We start from the raw sequence: 14,531 nt of genomic DNA, 5'->3' as shown, positions 1-14,531 counted from the left end.
TACATTTCAAATCTTGGTCTGTCCCCTCCAGGTTTTTTTTCCTATGCTTTATCTCTGCATGTTTGACATAATGCGTTGTGAAAACGTATCCTTCCCTTTTCACTAACAATATTGTGAATTTCCTCCCATTTTATTAGATATTCTCTTATGACATGATTCTTAACGGCTGCATAAATGTACCGGTAAACTTTCTTGTTTCTCCGTATCATTATAGTTCCGTCTTTATTGCACATGCCTGGTTTTAAAATTCGAGGAGAGGGGAACTGATGGATCAAAGGCAAAGTGTATGTTTTTAAATGTTTTTCTGAATTATCTTCCAGGAAAATTTATTAGCTTTACCTTGAGAAATGCCCATTTTTCCATATCCTTAACAACACAGGCTATTTTTTTCAAATTTAAAGTCATTATTTCTCATTGTTTTGAATTTCATTTCCTAGATTACTAGTTAGCTGGCTTTTTTTTCCCCACATATTTATTACCTGTTTGTATCTTCTTTTTTTTTTTTCTTTTTGTAAATTTACTTATGTCTCTTTGCTCGCTTTGTCCATTTTTTAAAGCTGGGAGATTGGTTTTATTTCACAGTGTTTGGTGGGTTCATATCTTATAAAGTAAAAGGCTTTTATGGTTCCTGCCTTTGGTGTCTTATATAGAGCAGCCACCACACCCCAAAGTAAATTTTACGTGTGTACTTTTATCACAGAAAATAAGTTTTAATATCTACTAGTGTAAGTACTCCCAATGCACACAGATTCCTTTTTTCCCCCCAGGAAAAAAAATGTCTTGGCTACAGTCACTTACTTAGTCTTCCAAATAAACTTTAGAATTTGTCAACTATTTTAAAAGTTTTCTTGTCAGTATTTTAAAATCTGTTTGAAGAGATTTAAGACTCATGTCCCTCCATTTGTTCAGGTCTTTAGCTTTCACAGTCAAGGTTTCTATTTGTAGATTAAATGTATAAGTTTTATACTTTTTATATAAAATTCACAAACATGAAAACTTTTGTCAGATCATGAATTTTGGTGCTCAGAAGATATGTTCACAGCATATGGCACAATGTATGTCAAGTTTGATGGTTATAGAAAAATGGATTTGTCTATCAGTGCATTCAGAAGATACTCTAGTTTGTTTTTCTTAAGTAGGTTCCGTGCCCAGCATGGAGCCCAGCTCGGGGGCTTGAACTCACAACCCTGAGGATCAAGATGTGAGCTGAGATCAAGAGTCACACTTAGGGGACACCTGGGTGACTCAGTGGTTGAGAAACTGCCTTTGGCTCAGGTTGTGATCCCAGGGTCCTAGAATCAAGTCTTGGTATCAGGCTCCCTGCAGGGAGCCTATTTCTACCTCTGCCTATGTCTCTCATGAATAAAATAATTTTTAAACATTCTTTTTTTAAAGATTTTATTTATTTATTCATGAGACACAGAGAGAGAGAGAGAGAGAGAGAGAGAGAGGCAGAGACATAGGCAGAGGAAGAACCAGGCTCCATGCAGGTAGCCTGATATGGGACTCGATCCTGGGACTCCAGGATGATGCCCTAGGCCAAAGGCAGGCACTAAACCACTGAGCCACCCAGGTGTCCCATAAAAAATATAAAAAATTCTTCTTAAAGAGTCACACTTGGGCAGCGCCGGGGGGTCAGCGGTTTAGCGCCGCCTTTAGCCCAGCGTGTGCTCCTGGAGACCCAAGATCGACTCCCACGTCAGGCTCCCTGCATGGCGCCTGCTTCTCCCTCTGCCTATGTCTCTGCCTCTCTCTGTGTCTCTCGTGAATAAATAAATAAAATCTTAAAAAAAAAGTCACACTTAAAAAATAAAAAAATAAAGAGTCACACTTGACCAACTGAGCCACCCAGGTGCCTCTAAGATATCCTAATTTTTACCTAAATACTAAGTAAGGAGAGTTAATATGTAGGGAGTTCTTATCTGGTGTCAGATATGGTGATAAACCCTTCACATACACATCTCAATTCTCCCAACAACCCTAGAAAACAGACCCTTCTAGTCTTCATTTTACAAATGAAACAACTGAGACTCAGGTTAAGGAATTGGACCAGGGCCACACAGCTAGATAGGGGTTGATAAGAAACCAGCTCTACTCTTAACCACTAAAGTTGATATGTGTGGGAAAAGCACCAAGTGCTGGACACAGCACAGAATAATTGTGAGATATCTATCAGTTCATGAATAAATGTGGCACATCCAATGCTACATTCCCACAAGCACCCTCAAAGGGGAACTCCTTCCTGAGCCCTAGAGGATCTTTATCTGTTGGTAACCAGTCTCTCTTTGCCAAAAGGCTCTTCACCTAAGTCCCTCCCTCTCTGGTCCCCACTAGAAGTGTCTTCCCACCCAATCAGGAGTTAACCATCCGTTGCAACTTCCTCTTTTGGCATAGCCAAAGAAAATGATGGGGCTTTCACTCTGCAGAAGGGAAATGAACACAGGAGTTGTGAGGGGTTCCCATACCTTTATGCCAGCCAGGAATTCTAGGCCTTGGTAAGTTAGGTACCTGGGACTCCATCCTTCAATATGCCTTAGAGGAGGATGTAGGGGGTATGGTACAGCAACCAGGCAAACTGCCTAACCCAATGGAGATTGTCTCAGCTCTGGCATGCTTGCTCTATCTAGGGTACAGGACCCACCAGACAGCAAAACTTGACAGAGGTTCTGGGATGATCCCTCTTTCCCTCCAACAGTGCCTGGTCCCCCACTACTGGATTAGATGGCAAAGTAGGTGGGCATACCAGGGGATGAGGGGAACAATGTCTCCAGAAATCCTCTATGAAGAGGACCGAGGACAGCTTAGAAGCAGTCCTGTATCTGCAAGAGGGCAAAGTGCATCCACTTCTCACAGATACACAGTCCCAGTCCTCCACACAGGAGTCACCGTGCACCTGACACAGTGAGTCAGTGCCTGCCATCTGCCCCTGGGCCATGTGCTGGGCCTCATCATGAGCCACCCAGAAGTGGTCCATGCTGTTTTCCCACAGTGTGAAAGGACGTTGAGAGGACTTCCAAGCCCGGTTTAGCGATGGAAATCTTTCTTCGGGTAGTGCTTCACATGAAATAAAACCAAGTACTTGTTGATTAGTTTTGAATGGATGACTGTTGGAAAGCCGGAGAGTAGGAAGCCAGAGAGAAGAGAGAACTTCGCTCTGATGCAACTAACAATTGTTAACTCTGGCTTCAGACAGCATCCTGAAGGCAGATGGGAAACCCTCATAGCCTCCTTCTGGGACTTTGTGGGCCATGTGAGGAGGAGGTAGAAAGGTCCCACGCTCAGCTGGGTGGAGGCCAGGCCCTCTAGTCCTTTGCAGGTGCTGCCAGCTCTCCATCCAGAGCCCCCCAGGCATAGACCTGGGGGTTGGGGAAGCAGCCCTCAATGTCCCAGGGTGGCATCTCCCATGAACGGATCTTGCTAGGTTGCCTGAAAACTCCTCAGGAAAAGATCACAGTGCTGCTCCTCCTCCTGTGTGCCAAGACCCCCCATAAGGGCAGCCCCAGACTGAGAGCAAATGCTACCCCCCCCCCCAACAAAGTGCTGCACCAGACACCCTGCTGTTGTTCTAGGAGTCTGTCTTTCTGAAAGGAAAAGCACAAGGTTGGTCCAAAGGAAACCAGGTAAGTAGAGATCTGATTTCCAGGGCGGCGAGGCCTGTGTCTGGGCACCTTCCAGCTGTACCCCTGCTGCCCCCAGGCCTGCCCTGCGCAGCCTCTCCTACTCTCTGAAGCACAGCAGAGGGCCTTTTGAGAACCCCACAGATAGCTGAGGCCTCTGAGGTTCCCTGAGGTCTGACCACATTTGTCTCTGCTGGGCACCACCCAGCCACAGTAGCCCGGTCCCCCCAGGGGGCTTTGTAGTGGCTGTTCCACCCTTCCTGCAGAACTTTAGAGGGTTCACTCATCATTTTCTTCAGATTCAGGCTCAAGTACCCTCTCCTCCAAAAAACGTGCTTCCCAGGAAGCCTGTCTCCTCCTGAACCTCCCACTGGCAGGTGTCTCCTGTGGCTGCTGTGACAAATTACCAGAAACCTGGTGGCTTAAGACAACACACATTCGTTCTCTTCCAGTTCTGGAGACCAGGAGTCCAAAGGCAGTTGGTGCAGAATTGGAGGCATTGGCCAGACTGTGTTCCCTCTCTTTTTATTTTTATTTTTATTTTATTATTTTTTAAGATTTTATTTATTTATTCATGAGAGACAGAGAGAGAGAGAGAGAGAGAGAGGCACAGACACAGGCAGAAGCCGGCTCCATGCAGGGAGCCTGACATGGGACTCAATCCCAGGTCTCCAGGATCACACCCTGGGCCAAAGGTGGTGCCAAACCGCTGAGCCACCTGGGCTGCCCCTCTTTTTCTTTTCTTTTTTTTTTTTTTTTAAGATTTTATTTATTTACTCATGAGAGACACATAGAGAGAGGCAGAGACCGCAGGCAGAGGGAGAAGCAGGCTCCCTGCAGGGAGCCCCAATGTGGAACCTGATCCCAGGACCCCAGGGTCACGACCTGAGCCAAAGGCAGGTGCTTAACCACTGAGCCACCCAGGCATCCCTGGCTGTGTTCCCTCTGGAGGCTCTCAGGGAAAAGCTGGTCCCTTCATCTTTTACAGCTGCTAGAGTTGCATTCTGTGCACCTGGGCTCAGGACCCCTGCCTCTGTCTTCAAAGCCAGCATGTCCCCTCAGCTGTCACATCTGTCCCAGGTGCACTCAGAGCTCACCCTGCCTCCCTTCTGTGAGGACACCTGTGATCACACGTAGGGGCCACCTAGATGATCCAGGCCAACCATGAGGGCAAATACAAATTAAAACTAAGAAAAATAAGTTCTAATTTTCCCTGGTGCAAACAAGATAGAGCTTCTCCTCCAACTCCTTCCCTCAGAGCATTACTTGAGGAAAGTTGTCATTGTCAATTTTCCTCTGCCCCTTTGAGATGCACTGGGAAAGGAGCCTCTCGCCAGCTTCACAGCCCAGGCCTTTCTCCAAGGCCCCGGGGCGGGGGGGGGAGGCACTCCTCGAGGTGTTTACAAGGGAGATGGTGACTCACCAGAGGGCAGAGACCTGACTTGTGCAGGTGCCCGGCTCTGAGCTGCACAACTGCCTCCTGCCATAAAACAGGAGAGACTACTGCACCCCTACTGTGGCTTCTTAAAGACACTAAAACCTCCTTAGGATGAAGGCGATGGGCAAACACAGGTGCTACCCCAATCACCAGGTGGATGAATGATGGGTGGCCAACGGTGGCACCAGGGAAGTCCTCTTGCCTGATGCCTGGTCAGGCTGTACCTGGAGAGCCCGTGAGTAGTGGGCTGGTCTGCTGGGCTGTGTAACAGGGGGAGGTCTCTTCCTGCTTTCCTCATCTCTGAGCCTATTGCCTGGGACATGCATCTCTTTCTGCTTTAATGCTTATTGGATAATAAAACTGTTTTCTTTCTCTCCTGCCTTTGCAGAGAGTTTTCCTGCGTCGGTAGGAGATTTTGTATTTAATTTTAGTTCCCCCACATAATCTCCCCATCTCTAAATTCTTAGCCAACTCACATCTGCAGGCCCCTTTGCCATATAAGGTAACATTCACAGACTCATATCCTTTGTTCGGCTCTCAACCCGGATTAGGGTCCTTATCAGCCCACCCACCCCCACCCCATCCCCTCCTGGCTCCCCTACCTGGCTTTTCTGTTGCCCAAAGCTCATGTCACCTGAGAAAGCAGGAATCTGGCCAGTCTTTTCTACTGCAGCCAGACTGGAGAAAGGCATCAGGTCCAGGGTGGCAGGAACTCAGTGCCTCGGGGCCAAATGCATAAGGAAATGGGGAGCAAATTGGATTCCACCAACCACATAGGTGCCAAGGGAGTGGTCTGGACCATCGCTTACCTACCAGCAAATTTCAAACGCTCTTCCCTGCTTGTTAAGCAGATGATGGGAGTCTGACGGAGCTTCCCGGGAGAGAAGAATTCCACTTTTCCTCTTAAGAAATATCCAGTCAGTATGTGTGAGGCAAAGAAGACATTTAGAGGCAAACTTGAGACTGTGACTCTCCTGCTTGAAGAACTCTTGATTGTAGGCAGTAGCGCCTTCAACATATTCTTTTATCTGGAACGTTATTCTAGAATGACAGGAATTTGAGAACTTTTGAGGAACCTCTGGCTCTGTGGGGGACCGCTGCTCAGTGGCAGGAGATGTTCTGGTGATGTTTACCACTGCTTGATGATTTGCTCTCAGAACCCTACATTGCCAGGAAAAGCTAACAAACTTATTTTGGCCAAGAGAAAAGATACTTGACTTTACCTAGAGATCTACATTTTTACCCTTTCAAGGTCAAATTTCGTCTATTATTATGATGCTATGTCTTTTTTTCTACTCCAGACTGGCATCAGGTTGTGTCTTCTTCAACATAATGCGAAAGATGGATTTAGAAGCCTGTGTGTAAACCTTCTTGGTTTTTTTTTTTTTAAGATTTTATTTATTTATTCATGAGAGACACAGAGAGAGAGAGAGGCAGAGACATAGGCAGAGGGAGAAGCAGGCTCCATACAGGAAGCCCGATGTGGGACTCGATCCTGAGTCTCCAGGATCACACCCCGGGCTGCAGGTGGCGCTAAACCGCCGCGCCACCGGGGCTGCCCAACCTTCTTGGTTTAAAATCTACTGAAGGCCAAGCTTGATTTGGAGACACAAGAAAATTCTAACCAGAATCTTTGTGAGGTCTTTGCAATTTAGCAGAAGCAGGTGTATTTTCTTTCTTTCTTTTTTTTTTTTTCCTTTTTCTTTTTTTTAGAAGCAGGTGTATTTTCAAGTGTTTCATTCTTGCTAGTGGCACATGTGGCCATGCACGAATGCCCATCCATACACATTCGCCATATAACGAAAGTGCTACCTCCAACCTTGGCTCAATCCTCCCCAGACCCTTCTCAAATAACTTCATGTGGTGAATCAGAATGTAAACTTGGTTTCAACCTAGAGCCTCCTCAGCAGCTCCAAGACCAAATCTGGGTCACAGTTAAATTTGGTGCCTTCACAGTTGGCTGATGAGGCCTCAGATGTTCTCAGGAGTGGTTTGCCTCAGCTGTCTTAACACATGAGAAGACAGTTTCCTGTTGAACACGATTTTAGGTTTATTTTGGGGATGTTATCTAGAAATCACAGTAATATGACATGTTTGACTACCATATAGTAACATTCCATTAAATTACTACATCTGACAAATAATATACAAAATAAAATGAATTCCAAAAGATTAACATTTGGCAAGTATTTAGTTTCACAGCATCTAAACTACTCTAAGTGCCTTCCACTGGTGGAAACGCTGCTTATTATCTGTGCCTGCCCTGTTTTACAGTTCTAATAGAGTGTGCGTGGTAGATAAAATCATGGCAACAAATTAGCATGATTTATGGGTCAGATGGAGTTAAAAGTTATTATGGTTAAACCAGGAATCAAAAAACGACTACAGGCTACCACAAGTATCTAAGAAAAATAATCCCTGGGGTGCCTAGGTGACTTAGTTAAAGCCTCTAACTCTTCATTTCAGCTCAGGTCATGATCTCAGGGTCATGAAATTGAGCCCTCCATTGGGCTCTGTGCTGGGCGTGTAGGATTCTCTATCTCCCTCTGCCCCTCCTGTGGAATTAATAATCCCACAGCCTGTTATTTGAAAAAACTGGCTGAGGACTGGCAGTGTGACGCACCAAGCTTGCGCTCACCATCTCCATCTCGTGGTGCATCCTTGAGTGAGGCTTAATGGACTCCCATGAGATCTGTTGGACATTCAGCCTGTTATCTGCCTTTCAACCACTTTGATTTAGGAAAATATTTTTTGCATCCATGAAGCTGACTGAAATGAACTTCATTAGGATGCAAAATCCTTTTATTAGTTTGTTGAATTTTCTTGAAAGAGTAATTCTAAGTTTCAAAATGTTAATGGTATGTTAATGTTAAGTTACATCCACTGATTAAATTCCAAGTTTCTTTTCCTGCCACATTAAAATATTACAAATGCATCCTGATTTCTTATGTTTTTTTCCAGATAAAATACAAGATTCATATGTTTATTCTCAAAAAGGCAATTTTGATTTTTTCCAGCTTGGTATTAGCCATTTTATTTTCATTCTTTTGATCACAAAGCACCTGATTATTGTGCCACATAGACAAAAACTTGACTTTTCTAATAATCAGGTTGGGCACATAGTACCAAGTCTTAGACAAGGATTTCCTGTGTGTGTGTGTGTGTGTGTGTGTGTGCTAGGACTGTCCATACACTGGGTTGTTTAAACAATAGAAACTTATTCTCCCAATTCTTGAGGCCAAAAGTCCAAGATCAAGGTGCTGGCAGGGTTTGTTCTTCTGAAGCTCCTCTCCTTGGCTTGTAGGTGGGTGTCTTTTCCCTGTGTCTTCACATGGTCCTCCTTCTAAGTCCTAATCTCTTCTCATAAGGACACTAGTCATATTGGATTGGTCCTCTCCCCTACCTTCTGACCTCATTTTATCTTAATTACCTCTTTAAAGTCCAAATCTCCAAATACAGTCACATTCTGGAGGTACTTGGGGTTATGACTTCAACATATGAATTTTAGGGGAACACAATTATATATTTATAGTAGTGATATATATATGTGTGTGTGTGTATGTATTTATATATGTAGTGATTTTCTTCTTTAATAACTCACAGACTCTGATTTAAACATGGTGGATCACACATGTTTATCCCTACTCCCTCCCAAAACTCCATCAAAACAATGGTAAATGAGTAAAAAGGTATAAATTCACAAGGAGAAAGAAGATGGAAGAGGAGATAGCCGTGGACAAGACACATGACGCGTTCTACATGACGGCAGGGAAGGAACCATGGTAACCGCCTGAGGTAACTCAAGTCAAGGGTCTTGCTGGTGCCCCCAGAGCACATTGAAGAGGAAGCTGTCAGCTCCCTGTGCAGATCCATGGCAGAGGTGAATAGGGAAGAGGAGGAAATCTGCCCCAAATCCTGTGCCAACAGTCACTTTCCACGAAGGTCCTCATTTAAACCTCACAACAAGCCCTTAGCATGGAGATTCTGATCCCCACCTTGCAGAGAAGGAAGCAGAAGTTCTAGGGATTTGGGAAGGTAAACAAGACCCTGTTTTGGGCAATTAGCATAGGTTGAGCCAGAGAAATGGCAGGACTGGTTCCTGACCCACCGAGTCGCGGAGCTTGTTCCTATTTGCTTAGGATGCATGAGAGTTGAGCAATGTTTGGACAATTTTCCTCCCAGTCCACACTAGCCTTATGAATTCCATCGTACCATTCTGCTGCGCCTGCAGGCTCCCCAAGCCCCACACGAGACCCCTGAATCTATCACCACTAAGGATGGGATGTGCAGGATCAAGACTGAACATGTTTGCTGCCTATAGAAGTTGCTGAACACGAGACTCATCTCTAACAGAGATGCCTTCCTTCTCCGTGTGGTTCTAGGGCTTGGGAGGCAGGAGGAGGGGTCAAATGACTCCTCAAGGTCTCATTGGGTTTGAAGATGGCTGTATTTCTGGGAAGAATTTCCTGAAATGTGTGTCTGAGGATGCTGGGAACTGGTCACCCAGTTGGGGCCAAAGAAGAGGGCAGCCCTACAGAGGCAGGACAGTGGGTAGGGAGTGGGGAGGGTAGCCCCATATCCTATGGAGGAGAGGCTGGGGCAAGACCACCAAATGCTTGGGCTCCTGGGCCAGGGGGAGGGGAGGGTGGTTTGGCCAGAGTTGGGGTCAAGGTCTGGTGGCAAGATCTCAGCAGAGAGGCCTGCCGGTAGATGGGAGGAAGGTCTCGGAAGGCTGCCAGGAGGCCGGTCCTAACGGGGTGGGGAGGAGCCTTGGGCGGGCTGGAAGCTGGAGGGGCCTAGGGGGTGGGAGTGGGAGGAGATGGGGGCCGACCAGAGGAAGGGGGGGCAGGAAGAGGCTAACAGCCTGATGTCGAGTCATCCAGGAGAAGGGCAGCAGAGACCCTGAGGCATAGAAGAGGTGAGGGGGGAGAGTGGGCCAGGGGGACAGCTGGATGGAAGGAGACGGGCCAAAGGAGCAGCTCCAGGGGTGAGATCTGTCAACCGGTTGTAAGGCAACACCTGGTATCTTTCAGCGAGAGGACCTCCGTCTCCACATCTGTAGCTTTCTTGTTCTCAGGCCACCGGAACACACAGAGTTCGAGCGGTAAGTCCATGCCTCAGGCAACCCTAGTCATGCATTAGGGGGCAGATCAGAAGGGCTGGGAGAGGAGTGGCAGGGAAGACCCAGAAAAGAAGTTAAGGAGGAGGGGGTCTCCCTGAAGAAAGCCCTGGTGGGGCTGAGGTGAGACCCCAGGGTGTGGGGCCAGGGGTAGGGCCGGAGGCTGGTGGTCCTGGGCAGCCCCAGCACAGGGAGGGTTAAGCACCCTCCCGATTCCCACCCTACTCTGGGCCCCTCCCCTGTGTTTACGTCCTCCCAGAAATATTTGGCCTCCAGCTGGCCTCCATTCTATATCCTGCCCCTCCCCCTTGAATTAGCCTTGGGGGACTGAGGGAGTGCGGGGGCCAGGGTTCCAGGGGACTGGGAGCGAGCCAGCAGACCCCAGAGGCTGAGATGGGGGAGCCGAGAGGAGCTCTGAGGGCAGCGGGCAGACAGGGGACCAGAGACCCCGCAGCGGGGGAGAAGGAATGGGCCAGGAAAGTGGGAAGGGGAAAGGGGGAGGGTGGGAGTAGACGGGGGGGGGGGGGGGGGCGGGGGCGGGGGGGCTTCCCACGCTGCTGGCCTGAGGACAAAAACCAGCTCAGCACCTTCCCAGGACTAGGCCCAACCAGGGCTGGGCTGGCCCCAGACTGGTGGGGGGCAGGGTGGAGGAGCAGGGGACCAGGGGAATACCAGGGCTCTCTCGACAAAAGGGCCACTTCCCGCCCCTCCAACCTGGGCCCAGAGTGGGTCAGGCAGCCCCCCCTGCGCTAGCCCCGCGGCAGGGCCAGGGAGCGGGCAGCTCGGCGGCTGGCATGAAGGGCTGAGGACTAAGCACTCTCTGCAGGGCCACGACGACCAAGTGAGGCCATGTGGCAGCTGCTGATCCCTCTGGCCCTGTGGCTGGGCGCGGTGGGTCTGGGCAGGGCTGAGCTCACCGCAGCACAGCAGCGGGGCCTGCAGGTGGCCCTGGAAGAATTTCATAAGCACCCGCCCGTTCAGTGGGCCTTCAAGGAGACCAGTGTGGACAAAGCCGAGGACACGGTTAGTGGCGTGGCCTGGGGAGGGGAGGGGTTGAGGCCACAGGTGCGCTCCCAGGAAGCAGGTGGAAACGTGCTTGGGCTCGACAAGCACCCAGTTCTCCAGGGAGAGGCCGACACCCCAGCCACCCTCTCAGATGTGCTGTTTGGGGAGGAGCGGGGGATGGGGGAGGAGGGACCCGGCCCATCCAGGAATTGATCTGCATGCTCAGCCAGCTGCTGGCTTTCTCTGTGGGCAGCCCTTCCCTGCAGGGACCTTCGTGAGGCTGGAATTTAAACTCCAGCAGACGAGCTGCCGGAAGAAGGACTGGAAAAAAGCCAACTGCAAAATCAAACCCAATGGGGTGAGTGAAGACCGAGGGTGTGTGTGTGTGTGTGTGTGTGTGTGAGAGAGAGAGAGAGAGAGAGAGAAAGAGAAAGAGAGAGAGATGGGGCATTTGCTCAGTATGAGGGTTGGTAATTTTGGTTTAGGTGGAGAGATCCAGCAAGAAGCCCTGAGGGTGGAGCAGTGGTCCCACTTCTAGAGGCTCAGTCTGAGACTGGGGATCTGATGTTGTCCTCCTGTCCTCCTCCCCCCGGGGCTCCTCTCTCAGGCGTCAGGCCACTGGTGAAAGAAGCCCCGGGCATGGGGTTCAGCTGGCCCCCAGCCCAGGCCGCGTGAATTCTCCACTTTCTGAGTCTCCAAATAGAGACAGCCCAGCCTGGGCTGATTCATGCAGCGCTTGACTGCATTCAGCCCCCCTGGGGGCATAACCACTGCTACAGGGGAGTCCCCATGTCCCAGCTGTTCCGAGCCCCAGCCTGTGACTCAGTAGGTTCTTTGAAGGCCTGTTCCCTCCATCCGTTAAGGGAGGGACTGGATTGTATCAGTGATTTTCCACACTTTTATGTCAGGACCCCTGTGTTCACGTCAAACCTTTTGAGAACAGTTCATCAGAATGGCCCCAGTGAAAGTCAGGTGGGGAGAACCCATCTGGGGAAGGAGATCTGCGCGCGCGCGTACACACACACACACACACACACACACACACACACACACACACACGGTCCATAGTTTGAAAACCATAGGGTGCTCTGACGTCTGAAATCTCCCAGGCCCCAGGTGGGCTGCACCAGAAGCCAGCTGGCCCCAGGACCCCTGCCCCTCTGCTCTAGGGCCTGCCAGGGGGGCTGCTCCCCACTGCAGGCAGCACCCCCAGCTTCTACCCTGATTGGAGGGGGGGCTGCATGCCTGCCCTGACCTCTTTCCTGTCCCGGCCCCACGTTCCCCTCCCTCAGAGGAAGCGGAAATGCCTGGCCTGCATCAAGCTGAACTCTGCAGATAAAGTTCTAGGCCGGATGGTCCACTGCCCCATCCACACACAGGTTCACCAGGTAAGAGTGGGCAGAGGAAGAGGTGGGGAGGCTGGGGAAGAGGCTGGGAAGGTGGAGAAGCTGGGCCTGTGGGAGAGATAAGAGGGAGAGGCATGGGAGAGCCCGGGTGGCTCAGCGGTTTCGCGCCTGCCTTCAGCCCAGGGCATGATCCTGGAGACCCGGGATCAAGTCCCAAGTCGGGCTCCCTGCAGGGAGCCTGCTTCTCCCTCTGCCTGTGTCTCTGCCTCTTTCTCTGTCTCTCTCATGAATAAATAAATAAAATCTTCAAACAGACAAAAAAAGGCAGAGGCATGGACTGAGGTGTGTGGAGGGTGAGGAGCAAGGAGGGGATGAGGAGGGGCAAGGGGGTATGAGAAAAGAGTGGAGGTGAGGGGAGGAGGTAAGGGGTGAGGAAGCTGTGAGGGGCAAGGAGGGGCTCTGGGCCTGGCCCCACTCTTCCCTAAGGGATGTGCAGTCACCCCTCTCCGGGGAGCACCCTCCACGGGGACACTCTCCCCGGGCACTGTTTGTCCCTTGGCCTGAGCAGCTGCCTGCACTGGCAGGAGCCTGAGGAGCACCAGGAGGCTCAGTGCAGCAGGGTGGAGCGCACAGGCGAGGACCCCCACAGTTACTACTTCCCAGGACAATTTGCCTTCTTCAAGGCCCCGCCTCCCAGCTGAGGCCCCACAGGTAGGTGCTGGTAGGTGCCCCGGACAGGGGAGGTCACCACGGAGCTGAGACAGAGCTTGTGAGTTCTGGGCTAGAAGCTCGGCTGGTGTGGGGCCAAGGGAGGCTGGGGAAGGGAAGAGAGCTTGACTTGACCCCAACACCCTCCCTCACATCCAATCTCAGGTTTCCTTTTCCTTTCCTCTAGAGTTGGGTCCCGCTTCCCGGACAGCTGCAGGAGGTAACCAGCAAAGGACCCCCGCCTGTCCCTGAGCTCAGGGAGGACAATCCCATCATCCCCGAGCTAATAAAAGTGCTCTCCCAGATGTTCTCTCCTCTTGCATGCCCTCCTTCCCCTAAGCTCAACTGTGGGATTAGGGTGCTCCAAGAGGAGCAGAGCCCCAGGGGGAGCAGGAGACTTCCTGTCCAATGCTCAGAAAACAGGAGAGAACAGGGCCCCAGGGACATCGTCTTGCCTTCAGGCGCTCGTGCTTGGGAAAACAAAGGTCACCCACAAAAATGGACAGGCAGTGATGCTTAGAACAGGAAGATTTAATAGGGATCAGGTGGGTGAGAACGGGCAGTGAGGGCTCTGTGTGACATGGGACGGGAGCACCTAGCAGAGGGTCATGTGGATAGGCAACTCTGGAAGGTGGGTGACCACAGCTTCCAGGCTCTGGCCCCTCCTCTCCCAGGACTGGCTGGGGCGACACACACACCCTCCCTGCCTTTCTCACCTTCAGCCCTGGGAAGATGCAGCGCTCTTCCACTAAAGCCTCAGACCTGAGCAGCCAGGGGTGGCAGCTGCTGTGGGCATGGCTCCACACAGGGCCTCCTCTCCAGGTTCGCAGAGTAGGAGGCAGGAGGCCCTCACACCCTGCCACCGGCCTGAAGAGGGCCCTTACACCTCCTGGAGACAGCTGGGCAGGTGTGTCCTTGGTATGAGGGAGGGGTGTGAGGGAGGGGGCTGCTCTCAGGAACACGGATAAGCAAAGAGCTTGATTTGCAAGCCCAGTGGCCAGAGTGATGAAACTGTGATGACACGCACCAAAGCGGGCGCGCAGATACAGGCAGCCAGGCTGCTGTGTACCCATCCCAGGGCCAGTTGCCCAGCTGTCACTGGCCACGGGCACACTCAAAACACAAAGGATGATGAGGCAGTGCCCGCAGGGCTGAGTGCTTGCTCAGCCTTGGCCAGGCTGTCGTTGGCCTGGCGGTCCAGGTCGTGGCATTCCTGCAGGGTGTCCTGGAACTGCCGGCAGGCCTCCTCCAGGATGGAGTTGCTCCGGGTGGGCCATGACTCCCAGTACCCTGGCTCT

The 14,531-nt window shown here is 50.7% G+C and overlaps 2 protein-coding genes across 5 annotated transcripts in view; one reads left to right on the top strand and one right to left on the bottom strand.

The window, feature by feature from the left end:
- Positions 1-14,531, bottom strand: part of REPIN1 (replication initiator 1) — a 31,931-nt gene that overhangs the window by 6,054 nt on the left and 11,346 nt on the right. Inside the window, exon 1 of one of the 3 annotated variants that reach the window (XM_038559673.1) lies at positions 5,865-6,003. The exons of the other annotated variants lie outside the window; for them this stretch is intronic. The gene's annotated coding sequence lies outside the window, so the exon portion shown is untranslated. Of the gene's footprint in view, positions 1-5,864; positions 6,004-14,531 lie in introns of those variants that run through there. 3 annotated transcript variants of the gene reach the window in all.
- RARRES2 (retinoic acid receptor responder 2) lies at positions 9,553-13,538 on the top strand. 2 transcript variants are annotated; one of them, XM_038559693.1, is made up of 7 exons: positions 9,553-9,606; positions 10,089-10,159; positions 11,001-11,197; positions 11,433-11,537; positions 12,472-12,567; positions 13,110-13,236; positions 13,421-13,538. In XM_038559693.1, the coding sequence occupies exons 3-6, from the start codon at positions 11,024-11,026 to the stop codon at positions 13,224-13,226; spliced, it is 492 nt and encodes a 163-aa protein (XP_038415621.1). In that variant the 5' UTR covers positions 9,553-9,606; positions 10,089-10,159; positions 11,001-11,023; the 3' UTR covers positions 13,227-13,236; positions 13,421-13,538. The 2 variants fall into 2 exon arrangements, with proteins under 2 accessions (XP_038415621.1, XP_038415620.1); XM_038559692.1 differs by lacking the exon at positions 9,553-9,606 and adding an exon at positions 9,834-9,973.

This window comes from Canis lupus, chromosome 16 (assembly GCF_011100685.1).
Source record: "Canis lupus familiaris isolate Mischka breed German Shepherd chromosome 16, alternate assembly UU_Cfam_GSD_1.0, whole genome shotgun sequence".
Lineage (NCBI taxonomy): Eukaryota > Metazoa > Chordata > Mammalia > Carnivora > Canidae > Canis > Canis lupus.
This window is presented reverse-complemented; position numbering and strand designations above follow the sequence as displayed.